The sequence below is a fragment of the Nematostella vectensis genome, chromosome 1 (genome assembly GCF_932526225.1).
Source record: "Nematostella vectensis chromosome 1, jaNemVect1.1, whole genome shotgun sequence".
Taxonomy (NCBI): Eukaryota; Metazoa; Cnidaria; class Anthozoa; order Actiniaria; family Edwardsiidae; genus Nematostella; species Nematostella vectensis.
Genome location: NC_064034.1, coordinates 13,432,161 through 13,459,809, shown reverse-complemented (window position 1 = coordinate 13,459,809; position 27,649 = coordinate 13,432,161). Strand labels below are relative to the sequence as shown.

Sequence of the window (27,649 nt, the reverse complement as noted above, 5' to 3'; positions counted from 1 at the left end):
AAAAAATATTTCTTCGTTTTGTATGGAATGATTATTGTATTACGTGACGATGTAGTTTTCTTTAATCACTACATATGACTTAACAGAAAAGAGATGATAGTTAAACCTTAAACTAATCATTTATATGACCGAGTATTTGATGATTATATTATTATTATAAAATATTGAATAACACTTGCAGCTACAATACTTTATATTCTTAAACTCGATGGTAGAATTGCACAGATGAGAGTAGCTGATACTATATCGCTATTATTTATAACTATAAATGCATTTCGTTGTCTCGATTTTACTTACGTTTTCAGGTTGCAAATCACGGCCGGATCTCGATGGCCGTCAGACGGATGGAGCAAAAAGCCAAGCAAAACATCGGAATAGTTCTGGAGACTTTTAGTAAGTTATACGACGTATAATGCGACCAAACAGTGTGGGCGGGGCTTTAGCTGGAACAAAAGAATGTATTAGTTTCGCCAAAAGAGCAGTCAATTAGAAATAAGTAGAGTCTTCCAGAGGCCAACTCACGCAAGAGCTGCCCGTCATGCCAAATGCCGTCACAATGAGTCGCACTGAGGCCCTTGTAGTGCTTTGTAGAATTCGTGGAAGATTCTTCTGCGATCGGTGCACAGCGACTATGGTAGACAGCAAACCAAATAGATAAATAGAAGTGAGTGAGGTTTTGGTCACTTTTTGCGAAACCAGGACATACACTACCCTGAAAGAACGTTGTAGATGTTAGGAAAAATATAAAGACAGTTTTTTAAAGATTTATATTTGAAGGAGATAAACATGTGGGTGTGTGTTAGCCAGTTGTTGTTTGTTTGTTTTCGGCCAGTTTTGTTTACATATACGTTTCTATGAGTTGACTTGGCTGATAGCTTTTTTTATTTCAGTGGACTCAACTGAAATCCATTCAAATCACGCTAATAAGCTATGGTTATGGAAAAATATAGCCCTTATAGATAAGTCTCTTAAATTCAACAACAAACAGTATAGATTAATGTTGACCTTACCGCTGTCCTGATTGTACATCGATCCGTTTGCCCTTGTTGTTCAGCGACCAAAGAAACCCTGCCGTTACTTTTAGTACATTTTGTTACCATATTTGGTAATGCAATCATTACCAAACCCTTTATTAGTGTGTTTTTTTTTATCGATTTCATTTTTAAAAATATCAAAATAGAATAAATAAAACAAAGTGATGCATAGGGAAGCTTTCACTGCTGAATTAAATCAAATAAGTTTTGGGAAAAAAACCTTCTTACAGCCTAAAATATGAGTTTGTGGAGATCTTTTCATTCGCTTATAGCTAATACCACATTATTTGCTGTTATGCCAATCTGTCGTATTGCATCAGATTGATTCCTTTACCAATCTCAATGTTGTTTTCCTTGGATCTAGGGCTACCGATATTCCCATCTATCAGTTAGAAACCAATTTAAAATGTCTTCTTTAACCTGTTGTTATTATTGTTAGTTGTGGTTGTTAAAGAGGAGGGTGCTAAATATTGGAGGGGATTTGTTGTTTTTGTTGCCACTGTTAATAGTCCAGCTTCCAAACTCCTCCTGTGCTGCGTTCTCTAGTTGGACGCATCGTCTGTTGGCAGCATATGTTATATCTACGCCCTCGTAATTACTCGTCTCAGCCTTCAAACGATTTCATACTTTTTTCGCTATATTATGCCTACGTTCTTCTTTCTCACGGGTATTACTACATGTGCATCCAACCATAATGAGGTTATAGTTCATTGCTGACAGCTCAGTCAAACGCAATTTGTGTCTCTACCGGCTATTGTGAAGAAGACAAAGCGGTTTATTGTTATTAAGTGGGCTTTTAGAGGGTTATGATCAGGAGAAGACGGGTCACACGAAGCGGTCTTTACCTAACAACTAACACGTGAGAGCCGAAATGGTTTGGCTAAATAAAATGTATGTACTGGGGTAATTTGTAAGAGTTCTTACAAAGTTGGCAGTTGAGAAGAATATTCTGCACAAGTAAAGTACTAGTGTCAAATGATTATTGTCTGTTAACTTTATTATTTGTTTTTTCATGATTTTGGATAAATCAATAGGCCATTCCAGCTATAAGCATGCGCACACCACTCACCATGGGAACCTACCTCAATTACCGGCATGCAGCGCGCTGGCGCGTGCCCATGGGCAAAGTGAGTTTATTCGTCAGTAGACCTCCGAGCTGTGAAGTTCCTCTAGCATCAACGTAAGTATTATTTTCGATTTTCTCTGAAAATAAATGAAAAAAAAAAACACAAAAAAGACATCGTATTATCAAAGAATAATAATCACCAGTCCCAAATAACATAAAAATGCGACCTAATGATATCTCAAAATACTAAAATAGCCGGTAAAATGAATGAAAAGTTGGTAAAAAAGAGCCATTTTATCTCTCGGAATCACTTATGTGCGCGGATATTCTGGTGAAATACAGTACATTCACTTGCGGACTTCTATCAAAACTACGAAAAAGGACTTCCTTAATATGCTATAAAATGTAAGAGGGGATTTGATAAGAATATGCCGTGCTTTTGAGGGAATTATTGACAACTTTTGAATCAACCGGAACCACAAATAGAGCAACAAGATTTCACAAGACACAATTAATCAACTCATCATCAAGTATGACTTGCTTCTTTGCCTTTTTAATCTTCTTTTTCCTTCCCTTTCAAGCTAGATATCGAGTGTACAGGTCTTGGAGAAGTCAATAAAGCGTCATTTGCTTTCCCGCGTGTTTTAGGAAAGTCCTCGTTTTAGCTTATCAACAACCCTTTTCTTCATCACCATGCGAAGGTAAGCTCATTAAAAATATTAGATTTTAATAGTTTCTTTCTATAGTTCCTTGATGCAGTGGACTATGATGGATTCCATAAAAGTTGAGTGATCTTTCAAAATAATTCATTCAGGGCAAAACCCAACGAACAACTCTAATATCAAACTGCACTCTCCATTCCTCACAATTTTGACACAAGGGCTTATGTTGTTGTTTACCAGAGTACTTCGCCAAAAGATGAATTCACTTTGATAGGTTTTCGGATGAAAATAAGAGGGCAGAGAAAAAACATTCGAGCCAGAAAGTAAGAGAATGTCTTCTTTCAACAAAGTTTGATTTCAAATCTCTCGACTGCGCAGAAATCGTGTGCATTGTTTAGGTCAAGGTGACCTTTGCAAAAACCCGGCATTTTTTCGCGCGCGAAAATTCAAAATAAAATCATTTATATTTATATTTCACCACAAAAAGGTCGGGGATATTTTGTAGAAGGTGTGTAGGGTATTCAATGTATTATGTTCCTATTATTTCTTCGATAATTTTCAGTGTTTATGACACATACGAAAGAAAGTGGGTAGAGACCTGCACTACTTGACGGTTTGAGTGAATCGCCATCCGCCCATGGGCACGGCCTTTTATACCGCAGGTGCAGCCCCTGGGCGCCCCCGCACAACATGTATATTTTATACCGCAGGTGCAGCCCCTGGGCGCCCCCGCACAACATGTATATTTTATACCGCAGGTCCATTTAAAAAAGCGCGCGCTGCATTCTGGTAGTTGAGGTAGGTTTCCATGGTGAGGGCGCGCGCATGCTTATAGCTGGAATGGCCTATTGTGTGGAGTCAATTTTGTATATACAGTCGAACCTCTATTAAGCGGTCACCCCCGGGACTAAGCTTAGTGACCGCTTAATAGAGGTTGACCGCTTAATAGAGGCTTCGCTATTTTCGCCCCTGAATTAGCGTAAATCGGGCTGTAATTATACGTAAGAACTTTTTATTATAATAAACAACAGTAACAATCATGTTAGCCCTAAGACGGGGCCTGGTGCATTCCAATTTGATCCAGAAATGTTTGAAACCGCCTAGTCAGTTTGTTTTTGCCTATACGGCTCTTGTGGCTTTGCCCAATTCTATGGGCATGAGCTACTTTCGCTGGCGTTATGTAAAGTAAATGAGTGCGTTAAGGTGATGTTACACGCGTCGTTTCCGTCGATATCCGTCATTAAGCGTTTGCGCGATTTTGGAAGTCGAATCAAAAACTCGCAGTGCGTTGCCGTACCCAAAAACTCACAAATCTGACCCAGTTGCATTCATTCGGGGATACCATGAATACATGACTGAGTGGGAACCAGCACTAGAAGATGTTTACAAACTTATGCGGGAACCAACTAACATAAAGGATCCGAATGCTGTTGTAATCGTAAGAGAAAAAGCCGACAAAACGGTGATGGATGGAGACGGTCACCCGAATACTCTAGTTGACGATTACAAAGTTATGAGGCATATCCCCAAACTGATGTCAACGTGGGTTACCAAATATCTCAAGAGACCTACGAACTGTGAGAAAGTCGTAGTCAAAGGGAAGTGGGTGAACAGAGGTGGTGGCTATGGACTCGAGATTCCTTGTGAATACAGATTTGAAGGTGACAGTTTTTCTTCTAGCTGGCTAAAGCGGAAATTGGTAATCGAGGAATTTGACTGATCCGCACAAGACCACACAAGTCTCACAAGACGATTAGCCATAGTAATTAGATTGGACAGTTAAAAATATGACGAAATATTACGTGCACTATCTGTTGTCATGCTGACAAATATTGATGATGACCGTTTAATAGAGGTGAAAAACAATGAAATCAACCAATTGGGACCCTCCTTTGGTGACCGCGTCCGCTTAATAGAGGTGACCGCTCAATAGAGGTCAAATTTACAGTAAACATAAGGGGGAAAATTCGGGACATTGGAAAATGACCGTTGAATAGAGGGTGACCGCTCAATAGAGGGCCGCTTAATAAAGGTTCGACTGTACACCTATTTCAAAAAAGGTTGTCAGTGCAAATGGCGAATGTCAAATAGTGAATGGCAGTTCTAAGCCCGAACGGTGCTTCTGGGTACTAATCATTCGTAAAATTAAAGGTGTTAAATAAAGTCTAGCAATGTCCGAGACATACATTGATGATCTTTAATGGATAATTGTTTGATTTATTTATATTCTTCAGCATTTAGTAGAAATTTAATGAGACCCATGGTTCCTTTCGGTCCTAAAACTGCCATTTGCCAATCGCCATTTGCCGTTTTGCACTGACAACGTCTTTTGAAATAGGTATATATACTGGGAATTGTGAATTCATTCGATTTTTAATTCGTGTATTGCCATAATTTGCAATCCGGTGAGACACACCTATTTAAATAAGATTACACGCGAGAATCCATGTATCGTTGCCCGTAGTGCTTTAGGGTATCAAATAAATGACAAATATGCGTAAATTAAAAACAAAAACAAGCTTGTAAATTAGTAGCATCCTATTCATGTGCCTCTCAGCATAGTGATCCATGATGCAGCGCAGGCTACGACAAGGATTAATAGACACTAACAGATGACAGAGACACTTTGGATAATGAAAATTATTTATTCCGTATACGCATGCCTGTGACAGTAAAAATACTGCGTTTGATTATGATTGGATTAGTCAAACTATGAAACTTGGCAAACGCGAGTTTGGTGAAAACATTGATTTATCTTTAGAGCATGCAAGTTAATTACAAAAACCTACGAATTCAAAAGAAATGGTGTCAAAATATTTTTCCAGCATTTGAAAAGTAGATTATCTTGGACTTTGTTCACATTTTTTTGATTAACGGAGCATTCAATTTTTTTACTACGTGCTCCCTAGAATTGTATTTCTATCTATAAGTACTACCGATTGCTTTCAAATCACTGGAAATATTAAATTTATCCAATGACTATGTCTCGATTCCAATTATTGGCGAATTCATATCATATACCATGTCAAAGGTAGCGGTTACATCTAATACTAATGGTAACAAACTTGGGCGTGTGCTTATTTATAAACAAAAATACCGATACACAAATTACCGAATACTTGTAGTTAATGTATAGAAAGCCACTCAGCGAAAACATCTATACCTTATCACAAAATTAAATCGATCAGTAGTTGCTGACTTATATACCTATCTGAATTTTTGGTTGGACACCGGTTTTAATGTCCGTTGGTCCAACTCGCATGAGAGGTTGCGTATTTTTTTTTAAATCTCAAATCATTTTGAAAAATAATAAACATATCATTGACACAGGGTTTGACAGCCTACAAAACAACGCGCCACCCAAATTCGGATCACCTATCTTTAAAGGGACTATGTCATCAGTTACGCGACTTTGTTTGTTCATGCAGGTTTCCCCGCGTGTCCCCGCTAAGGAAGAGATTATAATATTTAAAATATATTAGGTTGATGACCTAAAGAGCCTTAACGATTTATGTGGATTCCTCAGACCAGCTTTTGTGTTTCCCTCTAGTTGGTATCAAGCAGTAGCCACGAGAATCTTATGACATACCTCCTCAAATACAGGCATTCTCCCCCAATACTAGCGCTGTTTACACCAGTTTATTAATTGCGAAAGTGCAGCTTTCCTATTTAACCTAATCTAGTCGATGATAAACACCCTCTTCTCCCTGGCAGCACTGATGGCGCTCTCGGACTGCAGTGTGGTCCCTGCTATACTCTTGGGCCTTGCTCTGCGTCCCTCGGCGGGTTTCTCTCTCCGTCGTACCATCGTATCATCCTGCCACATCTGTAGCTCGGCTCCACCAGTGCTGACAGGCCTAGCGTTGCGATCGCCCTTCTGTCGGACGACGACCGGTTCGCCAGGCTCGAATAGGGAGAACTTACTCAAGTCTAGACGCTTTGGAGTTGGCTTTCCTTCATCTGGGATGCGGGCGTTCTATAAAATAACAGTAAAAATGCTGATGTTAAGATGATATAAAATTGAAATATCGCTGCGAAAATGGACCAAGTATTGCAGATTCGGTGCGACGGAGTGCATCGCGGTCAAACACCTCAAGCTCGTGGTGTGATGTATCCTCTTGTCGTGCTCCATCAGCAATTAAAACAGAGTGCTCGGATAGTGCTCCGATAGTGCTCCTTGCCTCTGGTGTTCGTTAAAAGACAAGTCTGTAGATGTGCAAGAATAGGTGCGGGCGTGGTCGAATAAATAGGTTTAGCAATTGATTTAGACCTCGTCGTTATGAGGTTATTCAATGAAAGCGACAGAGTAGTTTCTTTTTAGTAAGTTGTGTGTTAGCAGTAACACACGGATGGTTTTTAGTGTCCGCGTTGCAGGTTTTTCGGTGTACAGTGCCCGTGCGTTGCAGGTTTTTTCGGTGTACAGTGCCCGCGCTGCAGGTTTGTTAGTTTACAGTGTTTTTGGTTTACAGTGCCCGCATAACACGAGTAGGTTTTTAAGTACAGTTAAGTACGTCGGTTTACTATGCCCGCCTTCAGTCAATGTATTTTACAGTTAGGTATAGTAAATTGGTTAACAATGTTCGCATTTCGCGAATGGGCTATTCGGTACCCATGCAAGATGGTAAGATAGCATTTGTTCACGTACGAGCCATGTCATCGCTTTTACGAAGATCTTGGCCATGCTGTGATGTTTGTTTACGTATGAATTTACATGACAACGTCATAAGTTACCGTATAGAAGTGCTGTGATTTGTGTTTTACGCATGGGTAATATTACGTATAAGTGCTAAGTGTTTACAGGTGTTTAAAATGTGCAACACATTCTCACGTACCTGGACTGTAGAGGATTCCACACCTCCCCTTTCCTGCTCATTAATCCTTCAATGAAAGTTACCACAAGCAATGACTTTAATTACACTTAAACTTTAGCATAACAATAACTTATTACGTTATCATATGGCATTTTCTTAGTGGTTTTTTAAAGTGTATTTTTTAACGTTTTTATATTGGCATGCATTTAGACCATGGATACATGGGCTTTTCAGTGATTTTAAAATGATTAAAAAATTACAAAATATGGTCGCAATCAAGGGCATGGGCCAGTTATTCCAGCCCCAAAAATGTTTCGCAGCTACTGTAAACGTGGAATAAGTCAACACCTATGATGCGAAGACTGCGACGGCTAGGAAGGCATGATCGGAAATATAATTTTGCACTTGGCGCTCAATATAAATATATTTTTATGAAAATATATTTTTATGACAACAGACAGACAACAGAGTTTATAGGTAATTGTTGTGCTTATGCGAATGATTGGAAATAATATAATAATTGAACTTCGCCTTAGTACCGTCGTTGTATTTCAAGGTACCTAAATTTGGAATCCCGCACCAACAAGGTTACCTACCGGGCAGAAGATTCTTGGCCGTTAACTGGAACACGTTCACCCTTGTCCTGTGTTGTCTCGATTGGCTCGTGCAGGACTCTGCTCTGCGCCTCCTGTTCTCGCCGCAGCTGTTCCATTTCCTCACGCTCCCTCAGCGCCCTCTGCCTCTCCAGCTCCCTCTTCCTTCGCTCCGCTTCTTTCGCCTCCTTGCTAAATGCTTCCGAGTACATCTCCAAGTTCAGGCGACCGACAGATTTAGTTTCCTTCTGCGGCGTCGGGCGTTCTTCATTCTCATATGATATAGGAGCTTCCGATTCGACTTCTGTAACGCTGGATACTTGGATTACCTCGGAGGACGAGCCCCGGGTTCTCGGAGAATCCTTAACACTGTCGCTTGACTCTGACGCTGTCCGTTCTGGTTCAGGGGCAGAAATTTCCTGATGCTGTCTTGATCTTTTTAACTCTTCCTTCGCACGCTCCATTTCCTCTCTCTCCTCCCGCAATCTTTGTTCCTCTAACAATCTCGCCCGCCTCTGGCTTTCCCTCTGCTCTTCATGTCTTTGCTGGATGATTTTCTGGACGTCAAGGGGTTTCACCTCTTTCTTTATCTTCTCGTCGTAATAAAATGCCTCCTCTCTTTCTTTCTCGATTATGTCGATCTTTCCTGGGGGTGTGCTCTCGACTTCTTGTCGCGTTTCCATCGTAACAACGATGTCTTCATCAGTGCTTTGTCCGTTTTCTATCGAAGCTGTGATCTCATTTTTCGGACGTTGCTTGCCAGCGGGGCGTGAGACAGCCTCCTCCTTCCCGTTCTTCTGGTACTGCGAAAACTGCGAGAGATCAAGACGGTTCACATTTTGGAATTTATCCGATTCCATTGCACGCTCGTTTTCTGAATACTCCATGTTTAGGTTTTCCCGTTCTGCAAGTCTGTTTTTCTCCTCTAGTTCGCGTCTTGCACGCTCCATTTCCTCTCTCTCTTCCCGCAATCTCTGCTCCTCTAGCAGCCTCGCCCTCCTCTGGCTTTCCCTTTGCTCCTCTTGTCTTTGCTTGATGATCTTTTGTACATCAAGAGGTTTCACCTCCTTTTTAATCTTCTCATCATAGGACAACGCCTCCTCTCTCTCCTTCTCAATCATGTCGATACTTTCAGGGCCAACCGGGGGTGCACTTTCTACCTCATGTCTGGTTTCAATCGTGATAATCTCCGTTTCTAACACTTGCCGATCCTCTTTAGGCGGGGTCTCTTTTTGTGAGATTTTACGCGGTGGTTTTTGTGGAGTAGGCTCTGCTGCTCTCTGAAATTTTGAGAATTGCGAAAGGTCAAGTTTTCGAACGTTCTGCGGCTTTTCTGGCGAGACGTTCACCGCGTCTTCCTCATCCTCTTCTTCTTCTTGAGGTTCATGGTAACGTGCCGCTTTGCGTTCTTCCAATTCTCTTTTTGCTCGCTCCATCTCTGCTCTCTCTTCCAGTAACCGCTGTTCCTCAAGTAATCTTGCTTTACGCTGACTTTCCCGCTCTTCTTCTTGTCTCTGCTGAATTATCTTGTTTACATCAAGTTTCTGAACCTTTTTAATTCGCTCATCATACGACATGGCCTCTTCTCTTTCTTTCTCAAGGGTGTCATCTCTCCAGGTCTCGAACTCTTGGGGCGGGGCACTCTCAACTTCCTGTCTCGTCTCAATAGTCACCAATACCTCTTCAGACTGTTCCTCTTTCGGCGGTGAAACATGTTGCTGACGTTTAACGGAAAGCTTTCGTGGTACTGGTTCGGGCTCGGGTTCTTTCTGGAATTGTCTGAATTGTGACAGGTCAAGTTTGTTTACACTTTGTGGTTTATCTGTTATGGGCGCGCCATCCTCGTCGTCAGATGAATCGCTCTTCTTCCTTCTCGCCTCCTCATCTCGCAGCCGCTGAATTTCTTCCAGCTCTTGCTTCGCGCGTTCTTGCTCCATCGACCTCTTCTTACTGTCACTTTCCTCAGAATTATCTCTGACGTATAAATCGCTCCTTATTCGCCCAACCTCTTTCTTTGGTTCTTCGTACAATATCCCCTCGGGTTTACTCTCCACAATTGTGCTTGTTTTCTCTTCAATGATGAACCCCTCATCTTCCTCGTACATTTTTGTGCGACTTTCCTTTCTCGCCAATCGCCGCTCTTGTCTCTTCTCCTCCTTCAGTGCTGGTGATATCTTCCGACGCGGACTCGGGCTCTGACGTGTAGGTTCCTCTTGCTCAAATTGGGACATGGACTCCTTGGACAATCTTTTCACAAAAATTGTTCTCTCATCTGTTCTCCCATCAAACACGTCTTGTTCTTGCTCGGCCCTCTGTTCTCTCTTCAGCCGTTCCATTTCCTCTTTCTCAGCTCTAATCCGCTCCGCTTCATTTTCTCGTCGTTTCTGCTCAACTAATTGCGCCTCTTGTTCCTGCGCCTTGGCCATCCAGTCGATCTTCAGCTTTCCAACGCTCTGCCTTTTTATTTCGTACTCGTCAGTGTTGTAATCGTACTCAATTGGGGTAGACTCCACCTGTGTCTGCGCATGCATCACGATGACGTCCTGTTCTGGTTGTGGTGGTGCCTCCCTCTTCACTTCCCTCTTGTACACCTCTTTTTTGACTGGAACTTCCTCCTCCTTACTTTGCTGGAACTTAGAGAACAGATTATTGTCCAGCTTTCCTACATTCCTACTAAGTTCACAATTGTTAGTATCAACATCATTATTGTTAACAATATCAACGTCCAGTTCGGCATCCTGGGCGCGTTTCATAAGTTCTATCTGCTCGCGCTCCTCGCGGAATGCCTCATCCCATTCTTTTTCCTCTTGTGCGCGTTTTAGTTTACGATCGTCCACTTCTTCAAGTGGGTTATCTTTTTTAGGAGCCCCCTTAGGGACTAGCGGTTTCAGCTGCTGTTCATTATCACTTGTAAAGGAAAAGCGACTCAAATCTAGCTTTTTGACATTTCTCACAGAGGAAACGTCCTGGTTTACCTGATCAGTGTCCTCATTTTCTGTCCTTGCGAATAGCCCTAGGTCTAGCTTTCCGACCGCCTTATCACGAATCCTCCGCTCGTAGATTTCCTCCTCCGCCGGTTCCATCCCATTGACTTCTGGCTCATCAAATGGCGAAGACTCTACCGTATTGACACTGCAGACTTCTGTCGTCTCGGTAACGACTTCTCGATCTTTGAAAAGTTTCCCGGGCTCCTCGCGGGATTTAATTCTTGTACGAGGCACAGATGTCGACTCGGGTTCGCCGTTCCTCTGAAACTGCTCAAACATGCTGCTGTTGATCTTTCCGACCCTCTGGGATCGCACCCTTGCTTCGTATTCATCGTCGATAACTTCTTCTGGCTCTTGGTCTTGTTCCATGCTTTCGCGCTCGATGCGTCTGCGTTCAGCTTCTCTCTCCCTTTCCATCTCCTCTTTCTCACAAAGTCTTCTCTCCTCTTCCAGGCGTCTGCGTTCCTCTTCCACGTCCTTCTCCATTAACACAGGCTTATCCAGTTTGTTAACGCAGGCTCTGGGCTCGTTCTCCTGAAAATAGACAAACCATGCGTGTCACTTTATGTCCAAATGGACATATTATCAAATTATCAAAAGGTTGAGAAGTGAGTCACGTCTGTATGCAAACATTCTAATTGATACTAGATTCAAAATAGAATTACACGAGATTGAGTCAGTAAAATCAATTCCATAAAAAAGTAAGGAGTTCGTATAACTTAGCAAAAACTTATCGCTAATAGCAGATTGAGGAAATAATGCAATAGACAACGCGTCGCTCACGCGAAAAATTAGACATTTTTGTCAAATTTGGTAATGCCGGTAATAAGCATTTAATCAGCTGATTTGTGGCATATGCATTATTTACATGTTTCCAATAGTATAGGCATAAGTGCTCGAGTCGTAAAATATAGATAACATAGCTTTTGCAACGTGTACATGAGTGGACTATTGTCTGGTCGAATGGTCTCTGAATGAAACCTACCTCCTCATCGATTTTCTGCTCGGAGACTTCAACCTCCAGTTTAGTGGGTACAAGAAGTTTCTTCTTCGAGTCGGATCGCTGCATTTTAGTAATTACTTCATATTTGCTCGATTCCCCTTTCTTTATCTTTTGAGTTGAGTCGGAGGATTGATCTATCTGGAAACCTGAAAAGATGATAAGAATAAATACAACACCAACATGATATGCATTTCAGCTTATTACGTACAGTAACTGCTAATAAAACAACAACCAATACAATAATACGCCTTTTGGTATCTTTTATTTAAAGACCATCGTGAAAATCTCTGTAGTTCGCTCTCAGCTAGAATACATGGTAAAGATAAGCACGAAAGTAAATATAGCGTAAAACTACACTTATCCTATAGCCTGGTTTCCATGTTATCGCGCCGATCCTTTCAATCGCTCAGAAAGTAACTAGTGTACATGCGGTCGGGAAGATGACTTGGAAACGTCTTCAAATTGAGATCGTGACAATGAAATCACCCCAGTCGTGTAATCACTTTTTCATGCGTTCAAGGCGATCATATCAAAATTATTCTCAAAGTAATCTTATTATAATAAAATTGAACAACTCTCTATATCAAGCAATTATTTCATTTACTCACATAACAATATCTCTAATACAAAGGCGTGTCACACTAGACAGAGCGAATCTTTTGCCACGGAGGCAGCTGCCCGTATAGAGCCGGAATTTTCCAAAGAACACGTGAAAGAAAATGGCGCCTCTGCCCACCAGTAATGAGGCCTGCCCGACCTCCCCCCCCCCCTATACAAAAAGACTAGCTGCAGTCATGTTATATGGCTTGTCCTTACCTTCAAATAGTGATGACTTGAGTTTGCGTGGGTTGCCCTGGCCAGTCCATCCGTCCCACATTCGCTCCTCTTGAGTCAGGAAATGAGACTCGTCTACATCAACATGGGGCTTGTGACCATCAACTGCGTCATCATCTGAGTCATCAACAGCACCCTGGGCATCTGACTCATCCCACAGTGGCTACGGATACCAAAGCAAAATAGTGTTATCATTCTTATTTTTCATATTATGATGCACCAAAAACTGGAATTCGACTCTGCCAAGAGTATAAGACTTCTTCAGAGTCTGCCCTCTGCTCTCTTCTGGTTCACGAACACGACTATTTGGGCTTTTTGTACATTTTTTTCATTTTATGATGATATGAAAGGAACATGGCCCCCATAGTGGCCTTCCCAGAATGCTTTGAGTTTTGTGGTTTTTTACTTTAGTAAAAAAAAAAATCCCTAAATAATAAACGTAATTTATAGACATTTTCTTCAATATTTTAACTGTAGACATATAGAAAAAGTGAAGCCACTTTCGAGATTAAATTTTTTCGATTAAGATAATAATTGAATTCTATTTTTTTGGAGGGAAAACAGATGCATCATACGTAGGGTGGATGTCACTTTTAAATAACACAGTCTAGTTATTATGGTCATTATATTGTTGCGACCAAATAGGAGTGGGAGCTTTCCAGTTAGGTTGAAAAAGGTGATATAATTGAAGATTTGAGCTGCTTCCCCTGTAAGCATTCAGTTTTGCAGCCTAAAAAAAATGAAATATTTATTCACCACGCCCTAAAACCCTAAACTTTTGTTTTGTTAGAACAACCCCCTTTCCCATAGCACATAACATACATTCCAGCTTTGTCACAGGTGAAAGGGAAGGAAGGGGGATTCCTTTTATTTTTGAGTATGGGGGGGGGGGGGGGCTAATCTATTGTGAATCTCCCCTCTAGAAAACTTACAGTTGATGCTTTTGGCTCACCTTTGGTTCACTGCGAACTTCTTCAGTTGTAGTGCTTTCAATCACAAAACTGAAACAAAACATAAAAATACATTAACATAAATTCTAGACTGATGTCAGTTTTAAACGTTCTTACTTGTCTTCAAACTTGTGAACAACATTGTTAACATAAACAACATTGAATGGTCTAAGGCCAAACTTTTTTGCTGTTTCAGGATCCATGCTTTCAAGACACGACACACCAAGAATAGAGTGATGACAACATGAGTGGTTCATTAGAAAGGTAATGCAATCCTCACGACACAACAATTATGTGGTTGTTACAGACCCTTTTATAGGCGTTAATCACAACTGAAACAAACCACTAAGAGGAAAGTAGAAGAGCCACTAAAAGGAAACTAGAACACCGGTTATACAAAACACTTGATAAATCTGCAATGCTACAAAGGCAAAAAATTAAATGTCAAGATTTTTTCTTTGCATAATTTCTTACGGATTTGCAAGCTATGTAGTGGTATGTAGCACAGTAACGGTAAGGTATTTGGTCTAATTCACGAATAATTAATCTGGAAAAACAGATTTGATGCTAATTGATCTTTGCGTGGTCCACCAGAAGGTAATAAATAATTTCTTAAGAAGATAAGAAGTCAGATAGCTGCGAATAGCCTATCTCGAGAGGGTAGGTGATTTTAATCAGCTTTGACAGTATGACCGAAAACAATGGCTCTTGGTATTAAAAGCTTCAAAAGCAAACACGGCCCTCTAAGCTAGGATATAGCACCGATCTCCAGGATTGCAGCAAAGAGGGCTCATAATTGTAGTAAATTGTCACATGAGTGCATTTATATGCGCATCTAGATCATCTGGTCAAGGTGTTCTAAGAAGAAGTGGATACATGCACGGGCCTGGAAGCGCGTCGAGTGTCGTGCATGGGGAAATGTTTACCCCTAATGCAAACCAATAAGCAATAATCACACGCATATAACAGCGCTTCCAAGCATTTGATAAATTAATGGCAGCAAAAGTTATTCCCTAGGGCCCATAGCAACCGGTTTCCATAGCTCGGTCTATCGTTAGAGTATGAGTTTGAGCAAAACAATTATTCATTCAGTTGTAATTGCATCGCTTAAATTATTCCAAGGCAAATAACTTTCCTGAAACCATAAAATGAGTTGTTTACCGAACATAAAGTCCAAGGGAACCGAAGTTTATATTTTCAGGTCTTTTTAATGTTTGCTAAAGCGTTTTAGTGCCAATATTCCGGAAGAGGTTTTTACTCCCGCGACCATCTGTCAAATAATCGTCTCTTCAGTGAAACCAACGGCGACGTGTTGATAGACAGAACAGTTCGAATAACAAAATACCCGACGATGTTAGGCAGAAAAGAAATAATTATTCACTTAAAAACAGATTGTAGGAATTCAGTGAATTGTAGAGTATGGATTAAAAAGGCCGTCTAAGAAGCACATCAACTCGTTTAAATTGCAATGTTGTGACACACAAGTCTAGAATTGTATGCATCGTGAAATGATTCCATGAAGGGGATGAAGTAACTTCAGACAAGCCATAAGATAAACCATTAGTCTGTCCCATTTGCAAGTGCTTTAATTTAGGTCTCTTTTTTCTTAATTCAAACATTTCGAACTAAATCGTCATAAGATCTGTCAACATTTAATCCACACATTTTCTACACTTGAGTGCGCGCATACTTTACGCTGAATGTTATTATGCCATTTGTACAATTTACAAAGGATTGTAATAATTCCTACCAGTCACCCAAGGCGAATCCAGGAAACTACGAAATCGCATTGTTTATCATTTAGATACGACTTACCCTTCGTCCTCTTGCAGAGGTGCGCTCATAACGTCTTCAGTCTCGTAGTTGTTCCGATTAACCTCTGGTTGGCCTCCCCAGTTCTTTTGCGTCTCTGTTGTCTTAGTCCTTCGCACGACTGTGTACTCGATAGTTGCAGGCTCTTCTGAATCCATTTCGTGAAACATGGACTTGAGTTTGCTCGGCTGGAACTGTCCAGCGCTCTCCCAGCGCAGTTCTTCATCGTTCAGCTTATGGTGCTCGTCGACATCCACGAAAGGAGTGCGAGCTTCGTCATTATCGTCATCGACATCCATCGTGCGATAATCTACAATATTCTCCGAACGGTTCTGCCCCAGCTGAAGAATAACAGAAGACAGTGAAGTGAGCAAGCGATTCGGGATAAGCTCCAGAAGTGTGCAAGACTGCAAAGACCAGTACGGAGTTCGCAAAGTGCTGATGGGACATGCGCATTGAAGTGGGTCTGTCACACATTCCTCTTCAGCTAATGCGACTTTCAATGACTAGCTCATTTACCCTCGCGCATGGAAAAAGAAAAGGGACCGGGCCAAAGAATTCCCGACTTCAGACAAACAATGTAAAACAATAGAATTGCCGGAGGCTTCCATTGTCATCACAAGGACAGAAATTCATATTAAGAATATTTGAATTAAAATGAGCAGGTTTTTTGTGGGAAAGTAAACTTTATCATAAAGAAAGGCGATAGGTCGCCTCATAATAATTCTAGAACCGTCTTGATATTATCCATCCTAATTTTAGTTACATAAATCAAATTATAGTTCAGTACAGTCTGTCGCTATTACTTGAGGAGGCTGGAATAGATTCCTGATTGTCTGGGTGCACTCAACCACATTTCCGGTTAAATCAAGTTTATCTTCTATTGTGGCCTTGCGAAACTTGTATGGGCAAATAAACAGGTTCCCGGGAAAGTGTTCCGTTTAGCTAATTGATATGGCCTTACTTTCGAAAAATAAAAGACTTTTAATGCTTTTCTATTTGAAATAAAAACATGTCGAAATGAACAAAAGGCCTCCTATTTACAAAGCCTATATCAATAGGCAGCGCAAAACGTTTTAATTCTAAATAAAAAATATTAAAAGGTAAAAAAAAATAAACATTTATTTTTTCCTTTGCTGCAGTATCTAACATGGAAAAGTATCAACATCATCATAAGCTCAAATAAACGATCATTATAACGATTGCTATCTTAATAGAACAACAGTATTACTACTAGAACTATGAATAGTAACAGCCACAGCGTTGATGGAGAACTATTGTGTATCTAACCTCGGGCTGAGACTCCACGGCGTTGTTGAGGGTATACCCGAAGACTTCAGGCTCCTTGTAGGGGCGTGGCTCATCAATCCCATTACTCTCTGCCTTTGCTTCCCACATGAGAAGCAGGGAGCGCCTCTTCTCCTTCAAGTCCTCGGCGGCGAACTCATCATGTGACGGCGGCCCTCGATTCAATGTGGGCTCTGGAGACGATTGTCTGTCGTCCTCGCTGCCGTTTCCTCTGCGCAGACTTGCGCGCTTCTGGTTCTCCATGATGCGTCGTTTCTTCTCTTCCATTTCTTGTCTCTTTCTTTTGCGTTCTTCGTTTATTGACTTGTTATCTTGGAGCTGGGAGATGAGCGGTTGCGTGGATCGTATGCTTTCCTCCTGTTCCGACTAAGAAAGGAAAAAATGAGTTAGATTCCTAAACATTTATCTAGCAATGAACTTGTATAAGTTGAATCTAGAAACTGCCTCAAGATTGGAAACTGTCTCTGTCGCAACATTCATGATGCACAGTGAGCCATGCACCACACAAGCTGTACCTAGGGACCACCTCCACAGTGAGCCATGCACCGACACACTGCATCACACAAGCTGTACCTAGGGACCACCTACAGAGTGAGCCATGCACTGACACACTGCACCACACAAGCTGTACCTAGGGACCACCTTCACAGTGAGCCATGCACTAACACACTGCATCACACAAGCTGTACCTAGGGACCACCTGCACAGTGAGCCATGCACCGACACACTACACCACACAAGCAGTACCTAGGGACCACCTGCACAGTGAGCCATGCACTAACACACTGCACCACACAAGCTGTACCTAGGGACCACCTGCACAGTGAGCCATGCACTAACACACTGCGCCACACAAGCTCTACCTAGGGACCACCTTCACAGTGAGCGATGCACTAACACACTGCACCACACAAGCTGTACCTAGGGACCACCTACACAGTGAGCCATGCACCGACACACTGCACCACACAAGCAGTACCTAGGGACCACCTGCACAGTGAGCCATGCACTAACACACTGCACCACACAAGCAGTACCTAGGGACCACCTGCACAGTGAGCCATGCACTAACACACTGCACCACACAAGCTGTACCTAGGGACCTCCTGCACAGTGAGCCATGCACTAACACACTGGAACTCACAAGCAGTACCTAGGGACCACCTGCACAGTTAGCCATGCACTAACACACTGCACCACACAAGCAGTACCTAGGGACCACCTGCACAGTGAGCCATGCACTAACACACTGCACCACACAAGCTGTACCTAGGGACCACCTGCACAGTGAGCCATGCACTAACACACTGCACCACACAAGCTGTACCTAGGGACCACCTTCACAGTGAGACATGTACCAACACACTGCACCACACAAGTTGTACCCAGGGACCACCTACACAGTGAGACATGTACCAACACACTGCACCACACAAGTTGTACCTAGGGACAGTCTCCACAGTGAGCCATGCACTAACGCACACTGCACAACACAAGTTGCAAACGCACCGCACTGCACGCTTTACAACACTGCAAGCTGTACCGACTGACTACCTGCACAGTGAGCTATGTACAGTCACATCGTTATGACAAATCGTTCCATGGAGGCTTTACTTACGGACTACCTATTACTCCGCGCAATCTGTAACTATGGACTGCTTGCACACCGTGCCTTGCTCTAACAAAACCTAACCACATAAGTTGAAAACAGCAGTGCCTAGGGCCTATCTTTTTTTTTCCTTTTTAGAGCCTATATATAAGCCATGCCCAGAAAAAAAATGCGCCGAGCAATATGCACCTTGGGATGACTTGCACAGGCATCCATGGCTATAACGTGTTGTATCTAGGGATCCTTTGCACAGCTTCTCATGAACTAATATAACGCAATGCAATCAATTCAGCGACATCATGAACCTAATGCAATTGACAAAAATACTATGCTTTTGGCCAAAAACAGATGTAAACAAACAACTACATGGATCGTCTGCAGTCAAGATTATCAGCTCAGCAGGTTTGTAGGCAGTTACTAGACACTTCTCAATAGCAACACCAGTTCGTTTTCACACACCCTTAGTGAGTCGGTGTAACATAAATAAATATATTCTCCGTTTTTCCTTATGAAAAAAACTATGCGTTACAAGCAAACATTATCTAGTTTCGTTCAAATTCCCCGAGTGGATAAAATTAATCTAACTCGCTAATGCAAAACAATAAGTATTTTAACATCTAGAAATTTACCCTGATGAGATTTTTGATGGTATACTCACTGGGCTTTCTAAACAAGACGATATTCATCAGACAAAAATAAAGCTGTCCCCGAAAATAAACGACGCGATCAACACGTCTTAATTATCTCAATAGCAAAGCTACCTATTTAACTGACGTTTCCATAGCGGAGAGGTGTGAGAATTGAATCTATTGGCTCAGTAAAGTGATGTGAAATAAAAGACTCAAACTTTAAAAAAATCTTCCACGGGACAGGTGCAAACTGAAGGATAACAGCCTCATTCGCTGAATCCATGAAAGTATAAAACACTAAATGATAACAGCCTTATTCGCTGAATCCATGAACGTATAAAACACTAAATGATAACAGCCTTATTCGCTGAATCCATGAACGTATAAAACACTAAATGATAACAGCCTTATTCGCTAAATCCATGAACGTATAAAACACTAAATGGTAACAGCCTTAATCGCTGAATCCACGAAAGTATAAAACACTAAATGATAACAGCCTTATTCGCTGAATCCATGAAAGAATTAAAACACTTCGAATTTCAAGATAATTAGAGAAGCTTTTCGAACCTTTCACAATTTTTTCAAAAATCTTTCACAATGTTTTCAAAATGTTTCACATTTTTTTACGAGGACCTCTCGTTCCTAAAAATATTTCGCTGAATCCACACTTTAACATTTTTAAAAAACCTATTATATAACCAAAATAATAAAAGAACCTTTTTGAACCTAAAAATATAAGTTTTTCATTCTTATAAAAATATAAAAAATACTTCATCGAAATCCACGTGAGAATTTAGTCGGTTGATTTAACATATATGAACCAAAAATAAATAAAGGTTATAAAGTAAGTATACAAAGTTTTACGTTTAGTAGATACAATTCGTTCTTTAAAAAAACATTTAAGCCAAATCCTTTTAATCCAAAGTGAAAATCTTTAATTTCTAGACTTCATATTATCAGTTTTCAACATAAAAAATTAGTTGTTCAATATTCTAGCTACTTATAGGACATTTTTGTAGTGTCAATACATAAGTTGCATATCCTTAATAACAACAGTCTCAAGAATCAGCTGAATAAATAATACGGTCGCGTTGATATTGTGAGTCTGTTACGCCATGACTAGTATACTCATTGTATAAAAATAAGTTTAGTTAAGACTTCATAGCCTTCTAGAAGTTGGACAATGTCCCAGTGGGCATTCTAACCTGGATGAACCAAAACAAATGCTTGCATCAATTCGATACTTTTGATATGGACTGAAAACGAAGGCGTATTACTGATGACCGTTGCAAAATTAGGAACTTACCAGCAGACTAAACCTGCGAACAAGTACGGTCACCGGAACACTCATTCCGAAAGACGCCGAAGGAAGTCGTCAACTCTTCTACGAGTGGGACGCACTTAACTCGGATTAAAGACCGACTAAAGTCTTTAAACGACTTTCCATGCCATAAATGCTGGCTCCCAGCCGATCGCAATGAATATAACAGCGATTCATATAAAAAAGAATCAACTCGTTTATAAGCAATAGTTAGTATCGCTTGGTGAACGACGAAAAAAGTTTGTATATTTAAGAGTAGGTCGTTACGCAGCCAATCAAAAGGTGAGGCATAATGAGCGCAATTAGCATGTGGTGTAAAAGGCGAAGCTCCTGGTGTGATGGCTTTCAGTGGTATTGAATATGCTAATCTGCCGGGAGAAAGATCAAGACTTTGCCGAGTTGTGCACGGAAAGTCTGCATTTAGATCTGATACTCGCCCGAGAATAAACTCGTAGCACATACAAGTAGCACATACAAGCCAAAGCATTCGAGAGTTGCAAATGATGCCCCCTTTGTATAGGGTCTAGCGGGAACATCGCCTTCAGGGGGAATATACGCTATAGTTCTACTTTTTATCAGAGAAAATAGGTGAACCAGTAATTCGGGGTATCGCTTTTAAATAAAAGTAAATAGTTCGTTTCCGACATGTCCTAGTCTAGGTCTAGGTCGCTGCAAATTATGTCTCATCCACACAATGGCAAAAAATGACTATCTAGAAAGTGTTTTAACTTGTTAAAATTGTCACGATATTTTTCGATAAAAAAAAAGAGATCAAAACGATAAATAAAATCAGATTTCAAAACTGAAGAAACTTATTGCTTTTTCGTGCGCAAGATCAAAAGCTCCCTAAATGAAAAATAAATATGATTTCAATTTCAGTACGTTATATGTTAGCCTACCTCCAAACGCACACACTCCCGCACTCCTTGTCACTAGTCGAAGAGCTAGACCGGACTGTATTATTGCAGGTTTTGACGCCTCTCTACCTCGCGCACTGATTGCACCCCTGGGATGCGCCGCTGCACCTGCCTGGTTAACCCTCGCGCAGTACCGTACCCTCCATTATTAATCGCAGTACCGTACCCTCCATTATTAATCGCAGTACCGTACCCTCCATTATTAATCGCAGTACCGTACCCTCCATTATTAATCGCAGTACCGTACCCTCCATTATTCATCGGGCCAAAACTTGTTTGCATTTCCACTCTTAAGGTTTATTGGGCGAGATTGGAAGCCATCGGGGTTATCACCACTGGCGATTTGCTGCACGTCACATTAACAAAGAACATTAACTTAACAAGTTAATTAACAAGACACTGGCATTGTATCATTGAGGTAACTTAGTGGATACTATGCCGATTTTAAAGTTCACTTCAGTCAGTTGATAGCGCTATTTATTTTTGTTCTGATGAGATGAAAGCCGAGTTGTCCTTGTAAAATAAAAGTTTTCGAAACACACTTAACAAATCAAAGTCATTCTACTGTTAATAATTAACAACTTTCAAAGCAAAGTCTATTATTCTAACGAAACGGAAGATTATAAACTATACTGATTCAAGCCGTCCTGAAATCTCCAGAACTAGCGAGAACATATTATTCATATATTGTGATACATTGATTTTTTTGTTAAAAAACTCGATATATAAATAATCGATGTCTGGGTGAACGATTCGTAACACAAATTTCTTTAATTCTTACTATACCATTTAAATTCAGATTATTTTAAGATTAAAAAAAGACTTCTTTTTTTTAGTCTGATGTAAAGACAACGTTGGGAAGTTTTGGTTTCATTCCAATTATGCACCGCTGCGATGCGATAGTGGAGACGATTTCGTGTGTTGCTAACGTTCTAGAGTTTGCATATCATGCATGCCACCGCGCGCTTGCACGATAAAACTTTTTTTTGCTTAGACTTCCTTGTGATAAGATAAGCGTGCTGTTATCGCCTTAACTCACCTCTACAATCTCCATGTTGACAGGCGCGCTCTCCACTGGTGTATACTTCACTGGCGCGCTCTCCACTGGTGTATACTTCACTGGCGCGCTCTCCACTGGTGTATACTTCACTGGCGCGCTCTCCACTGGTGTATACTTCACTGGCGCGCTCTCCACTGGTGTATACTTCACTGGCGCGCTCTCCAATGCATGCTCTATTGTTGCCCCATCCTCTGCTGGAGTACTATGCAAAGGCGCGCTCTCCACGGCCGGGATATACTGCTTAGAGACACTCATCTCGATGTCGATCCGCTTTGTTCCCGAGTCCACCTTATCCTGTCTCTTCCGTACTTCTCTTCTTGTGACTTCGATCTCTCTTTTTATTTCTACAGAAACTCCGCTGGATCCGGTTGTAGGCTCCCTTGCAGGCTCATCTTCTTTGCTTGTCACCTCTGGTTTGTCTTTTTTCGCGTTCTTTATCTCCCACTCGACAAGTTTGGGGTCAAACTCGCTATCTGGTGCCGATCCTTCTCGTTGAAGAATTCCACGGCTGCGATTTTGGGGCTCCTCGTCAGAGCTTTCAGGACTTTCTTGAACGTCGTAATTTTTAGTTTGCGTCGTGGTTTTCACAGTGAACACAATATCGTCGGGCTCGCTCTTTGTGAAATACTCAGGCGTGATGTGAAGCTCTTGTTTAGGGTGCTCTTCCGTGGTTAGCGTCATCTCTTCCACGAGCTTTCGCTTGGCTATCTCGTCTTCTTCTTCCTCTTCGCTTTCCTCGCTGCTCTCCTCTTGAGGTTCGCTCTGTGTGGTTCCCACATCATCAAACGTCAGCAAATCCTCTCCTACATTACTGTCTTTCTCTTTGGAAGTTTCTTTGACGGTAAAAGTGATATCTCCGGCTTCGTATTCGTCCGACCACCAGGTGCCCATCTTGGAGCTCTCTTTATCTCTTGGATGGTCGGAGATTTTCTTTGTAACCATCACATCCCCAGTCCCTCTCACACCATGTGACGTTCTGTTATCTTCTTCGCCTCCTGAAACTCTGGGCACAATCATCTCTGCATCCAAACGCCGTTTATTACGCTCCGATCTATTTCTTGAGCGTTTCTTAGAATCATCCTTTTCTGTTGTATTCTCGGGAGCTTCTTGTGTTTTCTCAGACTTAGTAATCTCTATGTTTTCTTTGTTTTCCATACTTTCCGGGTTACGACCAAATAATCGCGCTCTTCGCTCCTCCATCCCTCTGAGTCTCTTCTCTAGTGACAGAGACCTGGTTTTCTTCTCGTTTATATCCGTATCGCCTCCGCTAGAGCGACGACGCTCGGTTGAACTCGGAGACTTCTCACTAAACACGATTCCCTCAACGTCGCCCTCTTGCTGGAATCTCTGTCTGTCTTCCTGGAATTTCGCTTTCATAGCTTCACCAGCTCTACGAATATCATCATCGTTGAACTCGCTATCCGGCGTGGACTCTACCGTTGCTTCCTGCGAAACGCTAAACTTGTACTCTGTCCTGATCAATCCTCCTGATACATAAACTGGTGGCTTGTTATCACCTCCCCGTTCCACAAAGGCATCCTCCAATGGGTCATCAGGCCGTGACCCTCTCTCTTTTGTCTCTGGTTGCCTCCATGGTGGTTCATCAGACTCGCTTTTTCTTATTTTGGTAGCGACCACATCCTCAATGTGCTTATCTTCAAAGTCTAAGGGCACTACCCTACGATAGCAACCCGACTCGGCATCATATTCCATGGTCCTCTGGCGCTGCATCTTGGCCACGGACTCGGGATCGTCCGGATCAATATTGATATCTTCAAAAATCCAGCCTTGAGGGGACTGGATCGAAATAGATGTTGACTTATTCCCAGGCTCTGCTATCAATCTCTCTTCACGCAGTAGCCTCTCAGCCTCTCTCCGGATGTACTCTTTCTTCTCTTTCTCTTCCTCGAGTTGTCGTTCCAGTAGACGTTTCAGCTCCTCCTCTTTCTCTTGCTGTCCCTTGAGTTGCTCAGCAGCCTGTTGTTCGATCTCCTCGACTTCTCTCCTGTCTTCAAGAATGCGTCGCTGGGCCTCCTCCTTGATCCGCTGTTCTCGTTGTCTGTACAATGCAAGTCGAATCTCTGCGTCTCGCTTGATTTTCTCTTCTTGTTGCTGAATTTCACGAAGTTTACGCTCCGCTTCGTGCCTGATTTCGTCTTCTTTGCGTAATTGAAAGCTTGACACCCGTTCCCCTGAAAATAAACAAGAATTCATTTATTAGTACAATCAGGGTCTGCCATTCCTTCTTTGAGACTTGTTCAACATCCTGTCCACCCTTTTGGATAAGTAATCCAGTATTCATTACTTCCGTCCGAATCAAATAACAAAATTTGATGATGCCCCGTACCATAAGCTCCTTTCCTTGCTTATCTAGCTTTGAGCCAATTCCAAGTCAAAGCTGTACACTCCTGTAAGCGCACGGATTTTTTTCCATTTAAATAAACTCATGTAAGCCGGTTTTCCTTTGTTTGACATTCACGTTACATAAAAAAATAGAGCAGTTTGCTTGCTTTGATCATAACCTATTCACCAGTTCATAACATGCTTCTATGCGGTAAACACACGAACAAGTCTATAAAACTAATGATTAAGAAGAACGCACCCCCACTTGCTAGTAATATTTCCCGTTTAACATCCACACGGAGAAAAAGGAGTGTGTCTTTACTTCGATCTCGCTCAACAATTAATATAATTTTTGTTTCCAGTAAAAAATGAACATATCTTTGAAACCAATGAATAAAAAAGGCCAAAGGACGCACTCTTTTTGTACTAGCTTGCTGTATACAAGTTTCCCTGAAGCGTAGGTAGAGTGACTGACCGAGGTCTTCGTGGGTTATGAGATATATGCGGTATTCAGTTTACAAAAACAGTTTATGATCAATTACACGATCAGGAATATAGGGAAGAGGGAAAGAGAGTGGGGGGAGGGGCTGTTAAGTCTACCTGACTAACAGGACTATTATACGCGATACGCAACTACTAACTTTAGTAAAACTTTGTAACTTAATGTAAAACCGGAAGGCAAATAGCTTCAGCTGGTTGTTTATAAATTATACCACAAAAAGCTAATAGAGTGATGCAGCAAAACCAACCCTGTCCTTTAGCGATGTCTTTTTACGTCGCATTCTGTAATTTTCTTCTCGCCTTTAACTCCATCCCAATGCTTTCAAGTGACAAAGAGATCCTAAAGGTTGTGGAGCGGTAGGTTACCCTAGGGTTGTAAAAACATGTTGCCGTTCACGGAGAATTAAGTTCATTATTAATTAATAGGCTTTAGGAAGTTCCTTTTCAAAGGATGAAATTTATGTTAATTACCATGGCTGTCAGCCAAGCGTATTTAAAATGCATGTAATGTTTTAGACTACCTGTATCATATACAACATAGAGTGTTTCCGAAAATTTGGTTGGTAAACTAGATCACGTGTGATAACGACGTTTAGTGCGCATGTGCAAAAAGCATCGCTGTGCATCAGCAAGTTTTGCAGCTTTAAATAAAAAAGCGGAGATCCCATTTCTATATCTATTCTTATTTTTTCTTCTACACACAGCTCTGGGTTTACATCATCGTATGTCATGTATACTGAAAATTCATTAAGTTTTGTTAACGTTAAAAATTTAAATCTGCTACCCGGATGACTACTTTCGTTGGGAATTGGTAATACGACATTGCTGTGCTGTTACGACCTGCTGTCAAATGAAGAAGTAAAGATAATACCATAGATCATTGTTACTTAAGTATTGAAGCTGACTGGTTAGCAATAATCGAATCACCGTGTATTAAACATGAGCTCTTTAGACAGATAATGTGACCATTTCTTTGTACCAGCCATAAATAAATTGCAAGCAAGGGACCTAAGCTGAAAAGTGAAATATGAGCGATAGAAATATATTCATGGAGATTTATTTGAGAAATTCGAAAAAGAAAAATAAACAGTTAGTGGATGACAATTCTTAGGTCACAATTTGAGAAATGCTCGTTTTATTAAGTTAATGGGTTACAAGAAATCCCTGAATATAACTTCAATAAGGTTGCGATCGACTTGCGACTAGCTTTATTAATTCAAAATGTATATAATTTTCCTTTTGTTGACAAAAGGTGTTAAAGCTTTTAGTGCAGCAGAAATTCATCTGTGTTCAGAGTTTCAAATAGAATAAGTGTCCAGAATGCAATTTGTCTAGTTTTGTCGCGCATACGAATCCAAACATTTGAGTTAGTGTAAGTGCAAAAGGACTTTAAAATACTTTTTAAGGTAAACTGTTTCTTATCCGGCGCGCTTGAAGAAACCTCCAAACTTACACCACCTATTATTTCAAAATCTCCAAAATAATAAAGCATTTGTTAAGAATAATTGCAACTGATAAGTATAACGGAAGTCATCTAATTACCGCATGTTGTGTTTAGAAGTTTGCTTGTTGCAAGTGGTTTTGTAAGGTGATCGCATCAGCAGATCTTTACCTGGAATAAGCAGGTAATCCCTCTTCTTTAGAGGGATACCTCGTCGCTCAAAACTACTCCACTGTCGCAGAAGATGGTGGAAGCAAGCGACACAGACGAGAGCTCTGCCAAGATCATCACACCACGCACTGTCACCGCGAATCTCGGAGAGAACCGGGAAAAACGGTCCCTTATCTTGTGACCTTGCGAACAGCCATTTCTCATATCCGTTTGTGGGTTTGTTGCAAAACGTGCAAAGTCTGAGTTCGGCGGGAATCGCGGCGTTTGAATTGCACTCCATGTTCACAAATATTATTGCTTCGTGTAGAGAATTTATATTCTAGCGCTACAAGTATTCACCAAATCGCTGTTCGCAACTGCAACTCTGTTGGTGAAGCCATTCAGCTTGTCAAAAAATAATAAGAACGGGTACAAATCAGTTGAAAGGGACTTCCCTGATTATAGAAACTCGTGTATATGCTAAATCATCCTTCTCGTGCCGTATATTGCCCCGTCTTCGGACAATTCATATATACAAATTAATTCGGTTTCTTTGGGGATCAAGGGTTTTCAATCGCTTTGACGAACCATTCAATGGGAGGCTTTGTTGATGGT

At 41.3% G+C, this 27,649-nt stretch overlaps 2 protein-coding genes and 1 long non-coding RNA gene across 7 annotated transcripts in view; 1 reads left to right on the top strand and 2 right to left on the bottom strand.

Moving 5' to 3' along the window:
* LOC5515909 overlaps positions 1–432 on the bottom strand; it is a 30,566-nt gene extending 30,134 nt beyond the window's left edge. Inside the window, exon 1 of the mRNA XM_001635979.3 lies at positions 298–432. The gene's annotated coding sequence lies outside the window, so the exon portion shown is untranslated. The remainder of the gene's footprint in view (positions 1–297) is intronic.
* LOC116620120 lies at positions 268–15,389 on the top strand. 2 transcript variants are annotated; one of them, XR_004297023.2, is made up of 4 exons: positions 268–393; positions 2,069–2,214; positions 2,686–2,801; positions 14,137–15,389. It is a non-coding gene; the product is annotated as an uncharacterized LOC116620120 (long non-coding RNA). The 2 variants fall into 2 exon arrangements; XR_004297022.2 differs by having other exon boundaries at positions 2,682–2,801.
* LOC116620119 (trichohyalin) lies at positions 5,388–27,554 on the bottom strand. 4 transcript variants are annotated; one of them, XM_048731902.1, is made up of 11 exons: positions 27,056–27,553; positions 22,745–24,791; positions 22,579–22,714; positions 17,043–17,426; positions 15,756–16,093; positions 13,943–13,991; positions 12,973–13,153; positions 12,139–12,302; positions 8,170–11,687; positions 7,595–7,640; positions 5,388–6,738 (listed from the first exon to the last, which is right to left on the bottom strand). In XM_048731902.1, the coding sequence occupies exons 1-11, from the start codon at positions 27,333–27,335 to the stop codon at positions 6,442–6,444; spliced, it is 7,440 nt and encodes a 2,479-aa protein (XP_048587859.1). In that variant the 5' UTR covers positions 27,336–27,553; the 3' UTR covers positions 5,388–6,441. The 4 variants fall into 4 exon arrangements, with proteins under 4 accessions (XP_048587859.1, XP_032241590.2, XP_032241588.2 ...); XM_032385699.2 differs by having other exon boundaries at positions 8,170–10,799; positions 11,142–11,687; positions 22,579–24,791; positions 27,056–27,552; XM_032385697.2 differs by having other exon boundaries at positions 22,579–24,791.
* Positions 27,555–27,649: the final 95 nt, after the last annotated feature.

Bases quoted from the DNA above. Each gene is read 5' to 3' on its own strand.
- LOC116620119 (XM_032385697.2), bottom strand. From the start codon at position 27,335: ATGGAGTGCAATTCAAACGCCGCGATTCCCGCCGAACTCAGACTTTGC. The intron at 7,641-8,169 runs GTAGGTAACCTT...CTTTCATTGAAG, and splicing joins GGCCAAGAATCTTCTGCCCG to GATTAATGAGCAGGAAAGGG. The intron at 6,739-7,594 runs GTACGTGAGAAT...GTTATTTTATAG, and splicing joins TGGAATCCTCTACAGTCCAG to AACGCCCGCATCCCAGATGA.